The 13,810-nt window shown below is 40.2% G+C and overlaps 1 protein-coding gene across 1 annotated transcript in view; it reads right to left on the reverse strand.

Annotated features, from left to right (window-relative positions):
- Positions 1-3,670: 3,670 nt before the first annotated feature.
- The window catches only part of fbxo18 (F-box DNA helicase 1), a 58,577-nt gene continuing 48,437 nt past the window's right edge, over positions 3,671-13,810 (reverse strand). Inside the window, exons 18-21 of the mRNA XM_060903341.1 lie at positions 13,494-13,616; positions 9,668-9,780; positions 7,995-8,129; positions 3,671-4,929 (exon numbers count right to left, since the gene is read on the reverse strand). Coding sequence (XP_060759324.1) covers positions 4,762-4,929; positions 7,995-8,129; positions 9,668-9,780; positions 13,494-13,616 — 539 coding nt within the window. The 3' untranslated portion in view covers positions 3,671-4,761. The remainder of the gene's footprint in view (positions 4,930-7,994; positions 8,130-9,667; positions 9,781-13,493; positions 13,617-13,810) is intronic.

The raw sequence follows: 13,810 nt of genomic DNA on the forward strand, positions 1-13,810 counted from the left end.
CCAAGACACATTATTAACGTCCAAATCAAATCATTCGAACTTGGGATAATTATACTAAAGCTGTACACCAAATTTCATCAAAATCTGTTCACTACTTTTTGAGTTACGTGGAACAGACATAATAATAATAATAATAATAATAATAATCTCATCTCATTATCTCTAGCCGCTTTATCCTTCTACAGGGTCGCGGGCAAGCTGGAGCCTATCCCAGCTGACTACGGGCGAAAGGCGGGGTACACCCTGGACAAGTCGCCAGGTCATCACAGGGCTGACACATAGACACAGACAACCATTCACACTCACATTCACACCTACGCTCAATTTAGAGTCACCAGTTAACCTAACCTGCATGTCTTTGGACTGTGGGGGAAACCGGAGCACCCGGAGGAAACCCACGCGGACACGGGGAGAACATGCAAACTCCACACAGAAAGGCCCTCGCCGGCCCCGGGGCTCGAACCCAGGACCTTCTTGCTGTGAGGCGACAGCGCTAACCACGACACCACCGTGCCACCCCAATAATAATAATAATAATAATAATAATCTTGGATCTGCATACATACATATTAGATTTTGATGCAAATCTGAATACACTGTTCCTTGGCCCATGGCTCACCTTTCCTCCAAATTTCATCAAAATCCGTTCACTAGTTTTTGAGTTACATTGGGAACAGACAAAAATAATAATAATAATAATAATAATAATAATAATAATAATAATCATCATCATCATCATCATCATCTTGGATCTGCATGCATACATACTCAGATTTGCATCAAAATCTAATACACTGTTCCTTGACCCATGACTCACCTTTCCTCCAAATTTCATCAAAATCCGTTCACTAGTTTTTGAGTTACATTGGGAACAGACAATAATAATAATAATAATAATAATAATAATAATAATAATAATCTTGGATCTACATACATACATACTCAGATTTGCATCAAAATCTAATACACTGTTCCTTGGCCCATGGCTCACCTTTCCTCCAAATTTCATCAAAATCCGTTCACTAGTTTTTGAGTTACATTGGGAAGAGACAAAAATAATAATAATAATAATAATAATAATAATAATAATCTTGGATCTGCATGCATACATACTCAGATTTGCATCAAAATTTAATCCAATGTTCCTTGGCCCATGGCTCACTTTTCCTCCAAGTTTCATCAAAATCCGTTCACTAGTTTTTGAGTTACATTGGGAACAGGCAAACAAACAAACAAAACAGAGGTGAAAATATAACCTCCTGCAACAAAGTTGGCAAAGGTAATAAATAATACATGTAAATGTTATTTCAAGCTACATTTAAAACAGGATAAGCTGTTCAGGAGCTGCCAAATGGCTTCTTTAAGTTGGAGAGACTTGTAGAGGAATCATGGTATGTGTCTTCTTGGACAATCTCCAAGTTGAATGTCTTCTTCAATTCAGACCAAGGTTTGTTTGTTTGTTTTCTTTCTTTCATCCATCCATTCAGAAAGTGCTTCATCCTGGTCAGGGTCGTACTAGATCCGAAGCCTATCCCAGGAACACTAGGCATAGGGTAGGAAGCCATGTCAGATGGGATGCCAGTCTACTACAGTGCACCATGAACACGTTCACTCCTACAGAATGTTTTTGGGAACTGGGAGGAAACTGGAGCACCAGGAGCAAACCTCAGGGTCAAATCAAGGATCCCAGAACAATCAGGTTTTCAACAATATTTAAATCTTGTGACTAAGATGGTCATTCATTTTGTCTTCCAAGTTACTTCAGATGCATGTTTCAATCATCTTGTTAACAGAATTATGGCTGTCTTTTTTTCATACATCTTTTTACTGAGCAAAGAGATTTCACACAGCATTTTGTATATACATTCCAGGCTCATTTTTGTAACCAGTTAGGTGTGCTTGTAACTCAAAAGTTCCTTAGCACTCAAATATTTTGTAGGCACACCGGCAACATTAAACACGGCAGTACAAAATTAAAATGTAGTAATCTCGAATACAAAAGATAAAAAAAAACAGGAGAAGAAGAAGAGAAACCCAAGAACAATTAACAAGGTGAAGGACAATAAACTAGTTGACCAAGGTCACCCGACTTTCTCAAAGCTGATCTCCCACCCCACCCCATTACCCCCCATGTCATGGCCAAGTCTTAACCTTCTAGCAGAAGCAACCATATTTTTAGCTAAAATATTCTTTGCAGAATTTATAAAACAAGATAACATTACAAGAATCCATGGACCACTAGAAAGAAAAGCAGTAGGTTTGATCAATCAATGGTCAGATGGCAGAAAGATGCATGCTGTGACCTGCGATCGGTCGGGTGGCGACTGTTCCCAGGTGGACGCAGGCGTTTTGCGTCAAATCCTTCGTTGTGGTCAGACGTATTGCAAGACACAGAGTTTTTAAGCCGGATCCATGCCGATCGTACAAGCATTGCATGATCAGATGCACTGTGTCTACCTGCAAGTGTTAAAGAATGGAGGCAGAAGTCCCTTGCAAATCGTCTGCAATTTGGTAAGATTTGACGCAACGTAGTTCTGCTTCTCATCATTTCCATTATTTATCCTGCCTACTACTACTTGCCTCTACTTGAGATGAGTAGCAAGTAATCGCACGAGTAATCGCACCACCACCTACAAATTGCACGGGGTTGAGTCTAGTCTTGCAACTAGTTACGACAGGACGCAACCAGACAGTGCACATAAAACCTTTAAAAATTATAAGGCCATAAGACTGCTCGTAGGCCACCTACCCGCGATGCATCGCAGCCATCTCTGAAGACTTGTCTTCCCCTGCTTCAACCTGCGATTAGTCGATCAAGCGTTGCACGACCGCCTGCCTCGACATGCGTCAACCTGCTATTTGCACCAATTGGAAGTGAATCGCAGTTGACATGCGAACAGATCGTGATCCACTTGCATCAACCTGCCTCTAATTAAAAACCCTCTGCGTCGTCGCGCGTCTACCTGCGATTTTGTTATCGCAAGTAGTTGAAAACTAGTTGCAGCCTGCCGTCTGACCCGGGTATGAGTTGTCATACATGCAGACGTCATGGTACCAAACACGAACTTTAACTTGTTGCTGGTGTGGTAGCATCAAGGGTACATCTCTTGTATGGATTTTTCACTATAAAAATAATTTAAGGTACATAATTAAACCTTAAGTACTACTCATACTCACTTTATAGTTAAACATAAACAACACATCTTCCCAGTTAATAAATACATATTAAAAAGTGCAAAAGATGTGCCCTGTAGCACTCCAGTAACAAGGAAGGGTCAAATGCCATAGCTTTATTTCTGACAGAGGTGGTGTGTAGTTGATTTAAAAAAATGTACAACATTAAGAATCAACTAAAAAGAAATTATTTAAAAAAAAAAAACTTCAACCCCCACTGTAGCATGTAATTACAATATTCAGTAATTACAATATTGGTTTTGACACACCTGCAATATTATGATCAGTTGCAGAAAGTTGTTCAAAGTAGCTCAGTGGCCAAGGCTTTGGAAGGAAGCGAGTTCAAATCCTAGCACGGCCAAGCTGCCCCCAAATTGCCCCTGTTGGGTCAGGAGCCTTAAACCTCACCTTCTCATCTTCTTGGAAGCTGCTTTAAATAAAAGCAACAACCCAATGTAAATAGATTTCAAGCACGTTCTTTCCAAGACACCAGGAATTAAGCCACACTTTGACATCGTACTTTACTGGCATGAATTTTTTTTGTATCATGTCATTCTTTATGCACAAAAAAAACAATTGTTAAGATATTTACATTCACATTGTATAACGTGTGTGGTGCAAAACACTGATGTGACAATCACGTCCAAGTGTCCACTGGCACTCAGGACGAAAACGTTCTAACAAAACGTGCAGGTCCTAATTGGAAGAAAGCTCAATATATTAGAAAAATATTTTTTCTGTTTAACCTGTTCCTCTGGGAGTCCCACATCAGAGCTCTCAATACAATAAAAATGATAAATGAGTGTAAAAACAGGATTGGGAAACAATTCAGTGACAATCCAGTGATCCAACAGGTAGGTGAAAAGACTGATGTGTTCCAGACTGATGTGAAAAACTGCTTGGAAAGCTGAGCATTATGACAATGCAAGAAGGGAAAGTAATGCACAGGCCGAGTCGTACTCCAGGCAACGTTAGCGTTCCTGCAGTAAGCTCAAGGTGAGTAAAGTAAATAAGCTAATTTCTCCTCATTTTACTGATCAGACGCCAACAACCACACGTAGCGCCTATGTCTTTACATATTCACTATACGATCACATGCAAAAGTTTGCACTCCTTGGTTTTGGATTTAATTGATCTTGGGTTGTTTTTTTTTTTTTTTTTTAAGATGTTTATTTAGTCTTTTTAGTTTGTTTAAAGGGCGCCCAAACTTCTGTACTCGAATGTTATATTAAAACACTTAGCAAGTAAGTGTGTCGTTTCTGCTCTTGACTCAAGAAACATTGCAGGCCTCGAGGTAAGGCTCTGATTTTTCAAGTATAAAACAAACATGACTGTTGAAATGTATTACATGACTACACCAGTGACATCACTGCTGAGCACAAGCACTGCTTTGCACGTTTAAGTAGGAAAATGGACTGAAAATATAAGAATGTTGGATACGTACTGGATCATGGCATTTAAACACAACAACAACAATAATAAAAATGTGCAAACCATATCATATAACCATACAGTCTGAGCACACACACACACACACACTGTATATATGTAAATGGTCCAGTGTACAAAAGTCACGTGTGTTTGCTGTTAGAGTAGAGCCAGCAGCATGGCCATGTTAACAGGCAGCTCGAGTCGTTCCTCGGTGTAATGCATGAACTTGATTGCCTCAGGTGGAGCGAGCAGGAAAGCTTCAGGACCTACACGCTGTTCCACACATGCAGCACAGAGAATACCACTGTCTTCTGCACTGTCCATCTGGAAAAAACACACACACACACGCATTATGTATATACAGTGGGGCAAAAAAGTATTTAGTCAGTCACCAATTGTGCAAGTTCTCCCACTTAAAAAGATGAGAGAGGCCTGTAATTTTCATCATAGGTACACTTCAACTATGAGAGACAAAATGAGAAAAAAAAAAAATCCAGAAAATCACATTCGCTACGTTCACACTGCAAGGCTTAATGCTCAATTCCGATTTTTTTGTGAAATCCGATTTTTTTGTGAGGTCGTTCACATTAACAAATGTATGCGACTTGTATGTGATCCTCAGTATGAACGAAAAGCGACCTAAAAGTGTTCCGCGTGCGCATTGCAGGATACGACAACGTCACACGCAGTGAGCATGGCCAGTGTTTACGGAAGTAAAACCGCCCGGTTGCGGTATGACTCATCCAATCTAGCTTGAATAGCTGTATCCCCCCAAATGGAAATCAGCTCCCTAACCTCTGCGTCCTTCCATTGAGAAGATTCAGAACCTTCACAGCCCGAAGCGTCCCTCGCAGTGATGTCATGCGCAGAGGCGCAGATACGTTTTTTGAACTGGGAGGGACAAAAAACTGGGGGGGGGGGAACAAAGCTGCCAGCAAACCAACCCCAACCCCGATATGCCTGTCAAACTTGTTGTTAGTAACCATAGCAACCAAGCTCGAGCTCGCAACCTGTGCAGTCTGCGCAGCTCAACCAACCGAATATCAGTCTTTGTTTTATGTGAGTTGTTGCAACTATGTATACACTGCCGTGCACCTCAATAAACCGAATGGTAATTAGTCTTTAGATTTTTCCGTGAGGTTTGCCTTATGCAAAGAAAGACAGCATAGACGTTTTTTCTTCCCTATAAGTGGGGGGGACCGAACGAGGTGAATTTAAATCTGGGTGGGACGAGTCCCACCCTCTATCTGCGCCCGTGATTATGCGCCATGTTGTTGTAACTTTTTTTGAGAGACCCGCCGCCTACTTCAGCGCAGAATAGTGACGTTTGTGGCTTGTTGATGACGTGTAAGTCGGATGAATGCGACCTGGCGGTTCAGACTGAAGTCGCATATGAAAAGAGCGGATAGGGATCGGAATTAGGACCACATATCCAAACGGCCTGGGTCGGATTTGAAAAAATCGGATCTGTGTCGTTCATATTGTCAATAAAAGATCGGATACAGGTCACATATGGGCGAAAAGATCGGATTTGAGTCACTTCAGCCTGCAGTGTGAACGTAGCCATAGTCTGATTTTTAAAGAATTTATTTGCAAATTATGGTGGAAAATAAGTATTTGGTCAATAACAAAAGTTTCTATCAATACTTTGTTATCTACCCTTTGTTGGCAATGACAGAGGTCAAACGTTTTCTGCAAGTCTTCACAAGGTTTTCACACACTGTTGCTGGTATTTTGGCCCATTCCTCCATGCAGATCTCCTCTAGAGCAGTGATGTTTTGGGGCTGTCGCTGGGCAACACGGACTTTCAACTCCCTCCAAAGATTTTCTATGGGGTTGAGATCTGGAGACTGGCTAGGCCACTCCAGGACCTTGAAATGCTTCTTACGAAGCCACTCCTTTGTTGCCCGGGCGGTGTGTTTGGGATCATTGTCATGCTGAAAGACCCACCACGTTTCATCTTCAATGCCCTTGCTGATGGAAGGAGGTTTTCACTCAAAATCTCACGATACATGGCGCCATTCATTCTTTCCTTTACACGGATCAGTCGTCCTGGTCCCTTTGCAGAAAAACAGCCCCAAAGCATGATGTTTCCACCCCCATGCTTCACAGTAGGTATGGTGTTCTTTGGATGCAACTCAGCATTCTTTCTCCTCCAAACACGACAAGTTGAGTTTTTACCAAAAAGTTCTATTTTGGTTTCATCTGACCATATGACATTCTCCCAATCCTCTTCTGGATCATCCAAATGCTCTCTAGCAAACTTCAGACAGGCCTGGACATGTCCTGGCTTAAGCAGGGGGACACGTCTGGCACTGCAGGATTTGAGTCCCTGGCGGCGTAGTGTGTTACTGATGGTAGCCTTTGTTACTTTGGTCCCAGCTCTCTGCAGGTCATTCACTAGGTCCCCCCGTGTGGTTCTGGGATTTTTGCTCACCGTTCTTGTGATCATTTTGACCCAACGGGGTGAGATCTTGCGTGGAGCCCCAGATTGAGGGAGATTATCAGTGGTCTTGTACGTCTTCCATTTTCTAATAATTGCTCCCGCAGTTGATTTCTTCACACCAAGCTGCTTACCTATTGCAGATTCAGTCTTCCCAGCCTGGTGCAGGTCTACAATTTTGTTTCTGGTGTCCTTTGACAGCTCTTTGGTCTTGGCCATAGTGGAGTTTGGAGTGTGACTGTTTGAGGTTGTGGACAGGTGTCTTTTATACTGATAAGTTCAAACAGGTGCCATTAATACAGGTAACGAGTGGAGGACAGAGGAGCCTCTTAACCCTTTGGTGACTGACCCCTTGAAAATGGTTCCTCCAGGAACGATGACATTTCAGTTGTCAAGACAACGGAAAAACTAAAATACAAAAACAGAAAGATACGTCACAATGCTCTTGTGCACAAAACAAAATGCTCTTGTATTTGTATTTTAGTTTTTCCGTTGTCTTGACAACTGAAACGTCATGGTTCCTGGAGGAACCATTTTCAAGGGGTCAGTCACCAAAGGGTTAAAGAAGAAGTTACAGGTCTGTGAGAGCCAGAAATCTTGCTTGTTTGTAGGTGACCAAATACTTATTTTACCGAGGAATTTACCAATTAATTCATTAAAAATCCTACAATGTGATTTCCTGGATTCTTTCCCCCCATTCTGTCTCTCATATTTGAAGTGTACCTATGATGAAAATTACAGGCCTCTCTCATCTTTTTAAGTGGGAGAACTTGCACAACTGGTGGCTGACTAAATACTTTTTTGCCCCACTGTGTATATATATATATATATATATATATATATATATATACACACACACACACATTTTATGACAACTGTATGTTCAAGAATGAAGCCCAGTGCACAACACAGAATCCCGTGGACATTTGAAATGTATGGGACGTACGTATCTAATAGGGAGTTTGTGCATGCTGAGCGGTGACTCCTTAGTGATGAGGTTGGGACACTCTCTGGTGCTGCACCGGCGATGCTGATCCTTATTTAAAAGCGTACAGCTCAGCTCAAACCTCAGAAAGTATTCCTAATGCCAGAGAGACACAAAAATACATCAGAATATATTGCAGCAAAATGAACTGCAAATGCTACCAGAGTGCTGTTTTCAGTTCTCATTGGCATTGGTTCATTTTCAAAAACAGCAGCTCTGCCAGCTTTACGGCAAATCACAGGTTTTTATATATCAGGAGTAACAGGAGGACAGAAGATGGGAAGGAGCAGTATTTTCCCCCATATCTTATTCTTTTTTGTATTTCTAAATGTAAATACTTAATTTAATTTATCTACAAGTTTTCTCTATTTTCTATTCTCTGTTTATCCTGTAATGCTGCTGCTGGAATTTTAATTTCCTTGAGGGAACCCGCCCAAAGGGATCAATAAAAGTTCTAATCTAATCTAATCTAATCTAATCTAATCTAATCTAATCTAATCTAATCTAATCTAATCTAATCTAATCTAATCTAATCTAATCTAATCATTCACTGGATTTTGAGAAACAGAGCATTTTTATTTTTTGCAATTCAATAAATAAAAACTTTATACAAAACGTCCGACAAAATAATTTCCACTTAGAACGTAAACAAACCGGCGAAATGACAGGAACAATATGTGAAAAATGCTATAATGATAATTCCTGGGGAAAAAAAACAAAAAACAAAACGTTCTTATCAAATACTTTCATTCCATATTTTGTTGCTTTTTTTGGTATTTTTTGGGGTTTTGTTTTCGAGTAACGTTTTTATTTCGTCCTTGGTTGCTTCAGCAACACGCGCCGCCATTTTGTTTTTCTCTACTCATGGTATATGAGCTGATAGCCTCGTAGTAGAGTAGCCAATCAGAGCACGCGATTCCTCATATCCAGTGAATGTGGACGGAATAATATCGTTTACACAGTTAAAACTGATTCACAGGGAAGAACAAGTCAGACAGTAAACAGATTAAAAATGTACTGTTATAGCAAAAAAAAAAACCCTACATAATCACCGTTTTGTGGAGATATTTAACATTTATAGAAAGAGTTTGCAGCGTCAGCGCTTTGTAACAGAGGCAAAGCTGTAACTTTAAAGCTATAACAAATGTGATAATTCTATAACATTAAATGTAATTATAAATGGATAAACGTGTTTATTAATAAATAAAAATTGTGTAATTGGTGGCAAGCTGATGTAGTATCAGAGGGATAACACATTTCAGGACACAGCGATATTGGAAAACAATCAAGTTTAGGTTGGTAAAAGTAACTCAGCTTTTGTGACATTAAAATTTACTAAAATAAATTTGACTATACTGTCTGTTGAAAAGTTAGAAATGAGCATTACGTATGATGTTTTGAATTTTCCACTTAAATAACTGGGGGAAACGTCTTTAAGGCTGCCAAGATTTATGGAGTCGACAGTATTTGGTAACTTTTACACGGATTTATTCATATGATCATTAAATACAAATTACAGATATGTTAGCACTACACGTAACAGTGATCTGATAAACATCATCAGATCGACTGTATCCGATTTTGTCCAGCCCTTCATTGGCCCTCCAGGTGAAATCAAGGGAAAAACTACTCACCCCTGCAAGTGTGAGGATGTTACGGATACTCTGGGTGATGTACAGCGTTCTCTTGGCTCGAGTCACGGCCACGTACAGCAGGTTCCATTCATCTGCATCAGCTTTTCTTATACCTATAAACAGAGAGGTGGTTTACTCCACATATCTATTTATCCTTCACTCCATGTTGGAAAATGAGCGTTTGGCTATGAAAGGAATAATTGACGCACTATTTTATTTTCACCAAGATTTAAAACTTCATATCCATCTGGATTCAACAGATGTGCTGAAAGTAAATCCTAAAGCCAAGCAGAAGGAACCTTAATAAACTGTTCACAACAGTCAAAATTTCACTGGTTCACTTGGTGAATCTTTTATAACTCGATACGCAAGAAATAAAATATGATGGGATATATTCTTTTTATATTTTTATGTATATACACTAAAAGCAGCATGTTAGAGTCCCTCCCATTCCAGGACCTGGTCTTCCCAGGCAGTCTCCCATCCCAGTACTAACCAGGTCCTTAAACAGGAACTGAAGTCATTTTTAAACTTGCTTTATTTCTTAATTAACGTGTTATTCAATTACATTTTCGGTTTTAGTAACCTTATATTGTGACTCGTATTGGGAACTAATCGCAATTAAATATTATACTTATCGGCCTATTCGGTTTTTCACCATGTTGAATTTAGTTCGTTTGGTCCACGGCAGGCGTCGCTTATCCGCGCGATCTTCACGAGACTTGTGTGAGACTTCGAAACGTGACGCGTCAGCCAGGTGTCAGTGCTGCCATTTTGAAAACTGTTTTCCAAACAAAATCTTGCACAAAAACGAGTTTAAACGACGATTACTGCCGACTTTTTTCAAACTTTCCTGATTGCCATCAAAACAAACAAAACTTCCGGCTTGATCATATCAGCATTCGAAAGAGGCCGCGTGCGTCTTTTGACAACGTTGGCAGATGTTGCCTTGTGTCCGAAATCGCCCCCTACTCACTATAAGGAGCACTATATAGTGAGGACGCCATTTTATAGTGCTGTCCGAAACCTTAGCGAGGATTATTTACACCCTATATAATGCACTCAAAGTATCCCACAATGAATCACGAAAAGTTGTGTACAACAATGGTCACTAAACAAAGCAATATATCCCATCATGCATTGCGATCGCACTGAAAGAAAGTCAAACAAAGTCCCAAATTTGATTTAATAAAAGGCAGCAGCAAAGAAGACAGAAAGTATTCAACCTTGATTTAAAAGAACTGAAAGCCGCAGGTACTTTGTATTGATTAATGTGGGAAATATGCTCAGTATAATATGGATTTATCACTAAAACACATGCACGTGTTTATTATTTCGAAACCCACCAGCCGAATGACCTGGCACGTTTTAATTGTGTGACAGTAATGACGTTAATACCAGCGCAACGGACAAGTGTCCGAAAGCGTTTTTTTTTTTTATTATACCAATGACCTCACTGTATAGTCTTCTATACAGTAATTCCCTATATAGGGAGTAGGGAACGAGTGAGCAATTTCAGACACAGGGTTGGTCACTTTGATTTCCGCTGGATGTTTTACTTCCGTCCTATGATGTCTCACACAGGTCTCAACGAATCTCGTTTATGGCCATTGCTTTGACATATGGACTGATATACGAGGGTAAGTCAAAAAGTTCTAAGACAGATGTTGTAATTTCAAAAGGTGTGAAAGACACCTCCCAGAATTCGCCGATGGAAACACCGAAGTGTTTAGACTTAAAGGTGGGGTATGAGATTTTGGAATAACGGTTCCCGCAAGCCATATTTTGAAAAGAAACACGCCCACCCTCGCCATGCTCCCACCCCTCGTGTCTCCACCCCTCCTCCCCCTTATAAAGCCTGAGAAAATCAGCCTTTATAATGGGTGTCTACTGCGTTACACACCAGTGGAGCAGAGTGTAGAGAGCTTGGAAAAATAGCTCAAACTTTCTCATTTAAACTGTGTTTTCAGCCCCAATTTTCACTCCACACACACAATTTTCTCAAAAGTAGTAGCCACACTTGTCCTGATTCACACAATGTGTCTACCTACACGATAGGACTTGCAGTTTTTGAATGAGAAGCCTGAAAGTGAAGAGAGGACAGGCGCGCAGCCTCATAGACTGCCATTATAAACTTGGCAGAAAAGTCACTCGTTTTTAACTCGCTCTAGTGACCTCATTTTTTACACTACAGACAAAAAAATTACATCAGTGTGTTCAGGAGATCCTTGTGGCGCTCACTGTGAAAGAATTTTGTGAATATCTCCTTCCGTTTTCGTGTAAATCCCCGTTGTTTGGAGGGAGCGCACTGAGAAAATCCTGCGCTCTGTGTGACACACTGCTCGCTCTCTCTCTCTCACACACACACACACACACACACACACAGAAGGGCCAGGCTGCTCGCGGGCTTCAGTCTGATTGACGTGTCAGTATCCAATCATTTTGAGGTGGTACCTCGATATGATTGCATGGCGTTTTTCCTTTATTTTACACTGTAGACTGGATTAAAATATTTCGTTTTTGGGTCAAACCTTCTATTGTACTGCTTGCAACATGGGTGTGAGGAGCTTTTCAAGCAATATGGTAAAAAATACTCCTGAAAAAAATCTCATAACCCACCTTTAAATGGAGGATATGTAGAGAAATAGCTTTGTTATTTTCATAAATAAAGATCTTTTTCAATTTGTCTTCAAACTTTTTGACTTACCCTCGTATTACAAAGCATATTTCAAACACTCAACTTGCTACAGCGGTGACAAAATACAGTAGCTATCAAAAATGCATTCCTATCTTTAATAAAATGAGATAAATAGAATTTTGATAATAAAAAAAAAATAAAAAAATTGCCTTCAGTTCTCCTTTAAGGCGCATTGGGCGGCACCAATATCCGCTTCTACAGCCCTCGACCTCTCACCTATGACACAGCTAGGGTTACAGTGAGGGTATGGGCCTCTGGTAACCAACCGTGAGAGTTTGACTCCCTACTGGGGGAAGCCAAGTTTAGAGAAGCAGCTTTGGGACCAGAAGGTCACCGGTTCAATTCCCTGGACCAGCAGGAATGGCTGAATTGCCCTTGAGTAAAAGCACCGAACCCCCAACTGCTCCCCAGGCTGCTCTTGTTATACTGTACGTTGCTCTGGATAAGAGCGTCTGCTAAATGCCTGCAATGTACTTGTATCACAGTAGGGACCATTTTTATGATGGTCTTTGGGTATGACCCAACCGCTACTAGAACTCACAATCTCCCAGTTGAGAGGCGGTCATGCTAACCACTAGGCCAACTCGCAGTAGAAGCAGCATGTACTGATGTGTTTTGTTCCTCTTATACCACAGTAATTTGCAAATGATTTTATTTTTAATTCATTAAACAACTATTAAATTTTTTTTAAAACTTTTTATCCAACTATAGATGCGGCACAGCCACGAAACAAGTTAGTTCTTCTTATCATTTACATTATAACAGCTACAAATTGTCATCATCATACCAACTATATATCTTTTTTTAATAAGACAAGCAAACGCACAGCTTGACACATTAGTGAGAAACTGTAAAGTCTTTCCTGAGGTTAAAACTATCACAATTATACATAATTACATGCTTTCTTTGTTAACTAACAGTAAATTTTTAACCACTGTGAGTATCCACAATGCAAGTCTCTATAGGAAAAATATCGTATTAGAGCCAATGCATTAATAGAAACTTGTGATTTGCCATTTGACCAATCAGATTTGAGAATTTAACAGTGCTGAGGTATAAGACTAATTAGACACGCAGTGCTGTCGGAGACACAGAGAAGCCTAAGCACAAATAAAAAGCAGTACGAACCTGGGCTAATGTTCATTCTCTGCAGGTTGTGTCTGGCGCAGGGGACTTTCATGAAATCGTCCATCACCACCACTGTATCAAACTCCAGACCCTTGGATTTATGCACCGTGCCCAGGATATAGTCTACAAAACAAAGACAAGATAAAAACATCTGTCTAATACTGTAAATGTAAAAAGTAATACCAAGTATGATAAAAACTGCATGCGAGTCAAACGTCTGCCACTCGATTTCCGTTTAAGTGAGTTCTGAGGAAATCGCACATATTCTACAGATGTGGTGGATAACCACTCATCATTCTGTTAAAGGTGACATATTA

The sequence above is a fragment of the Neoarius graeffei genome, chromosome 21, assembly GCF_027579695.1.
Source record: "Neoarius graeffei isolate fNeoGra1 chromosome 21, fNeoGra1.pri, whole genome shotgun sequence".
In the NCBI taxonomy this organism is placed as follows: domain Eukaryota; kingdom Metazoa; phylum Chordata; class Actinopteri; order Siluriformes; family Ariidae; genus Neoarius; species Neoarius graeffei.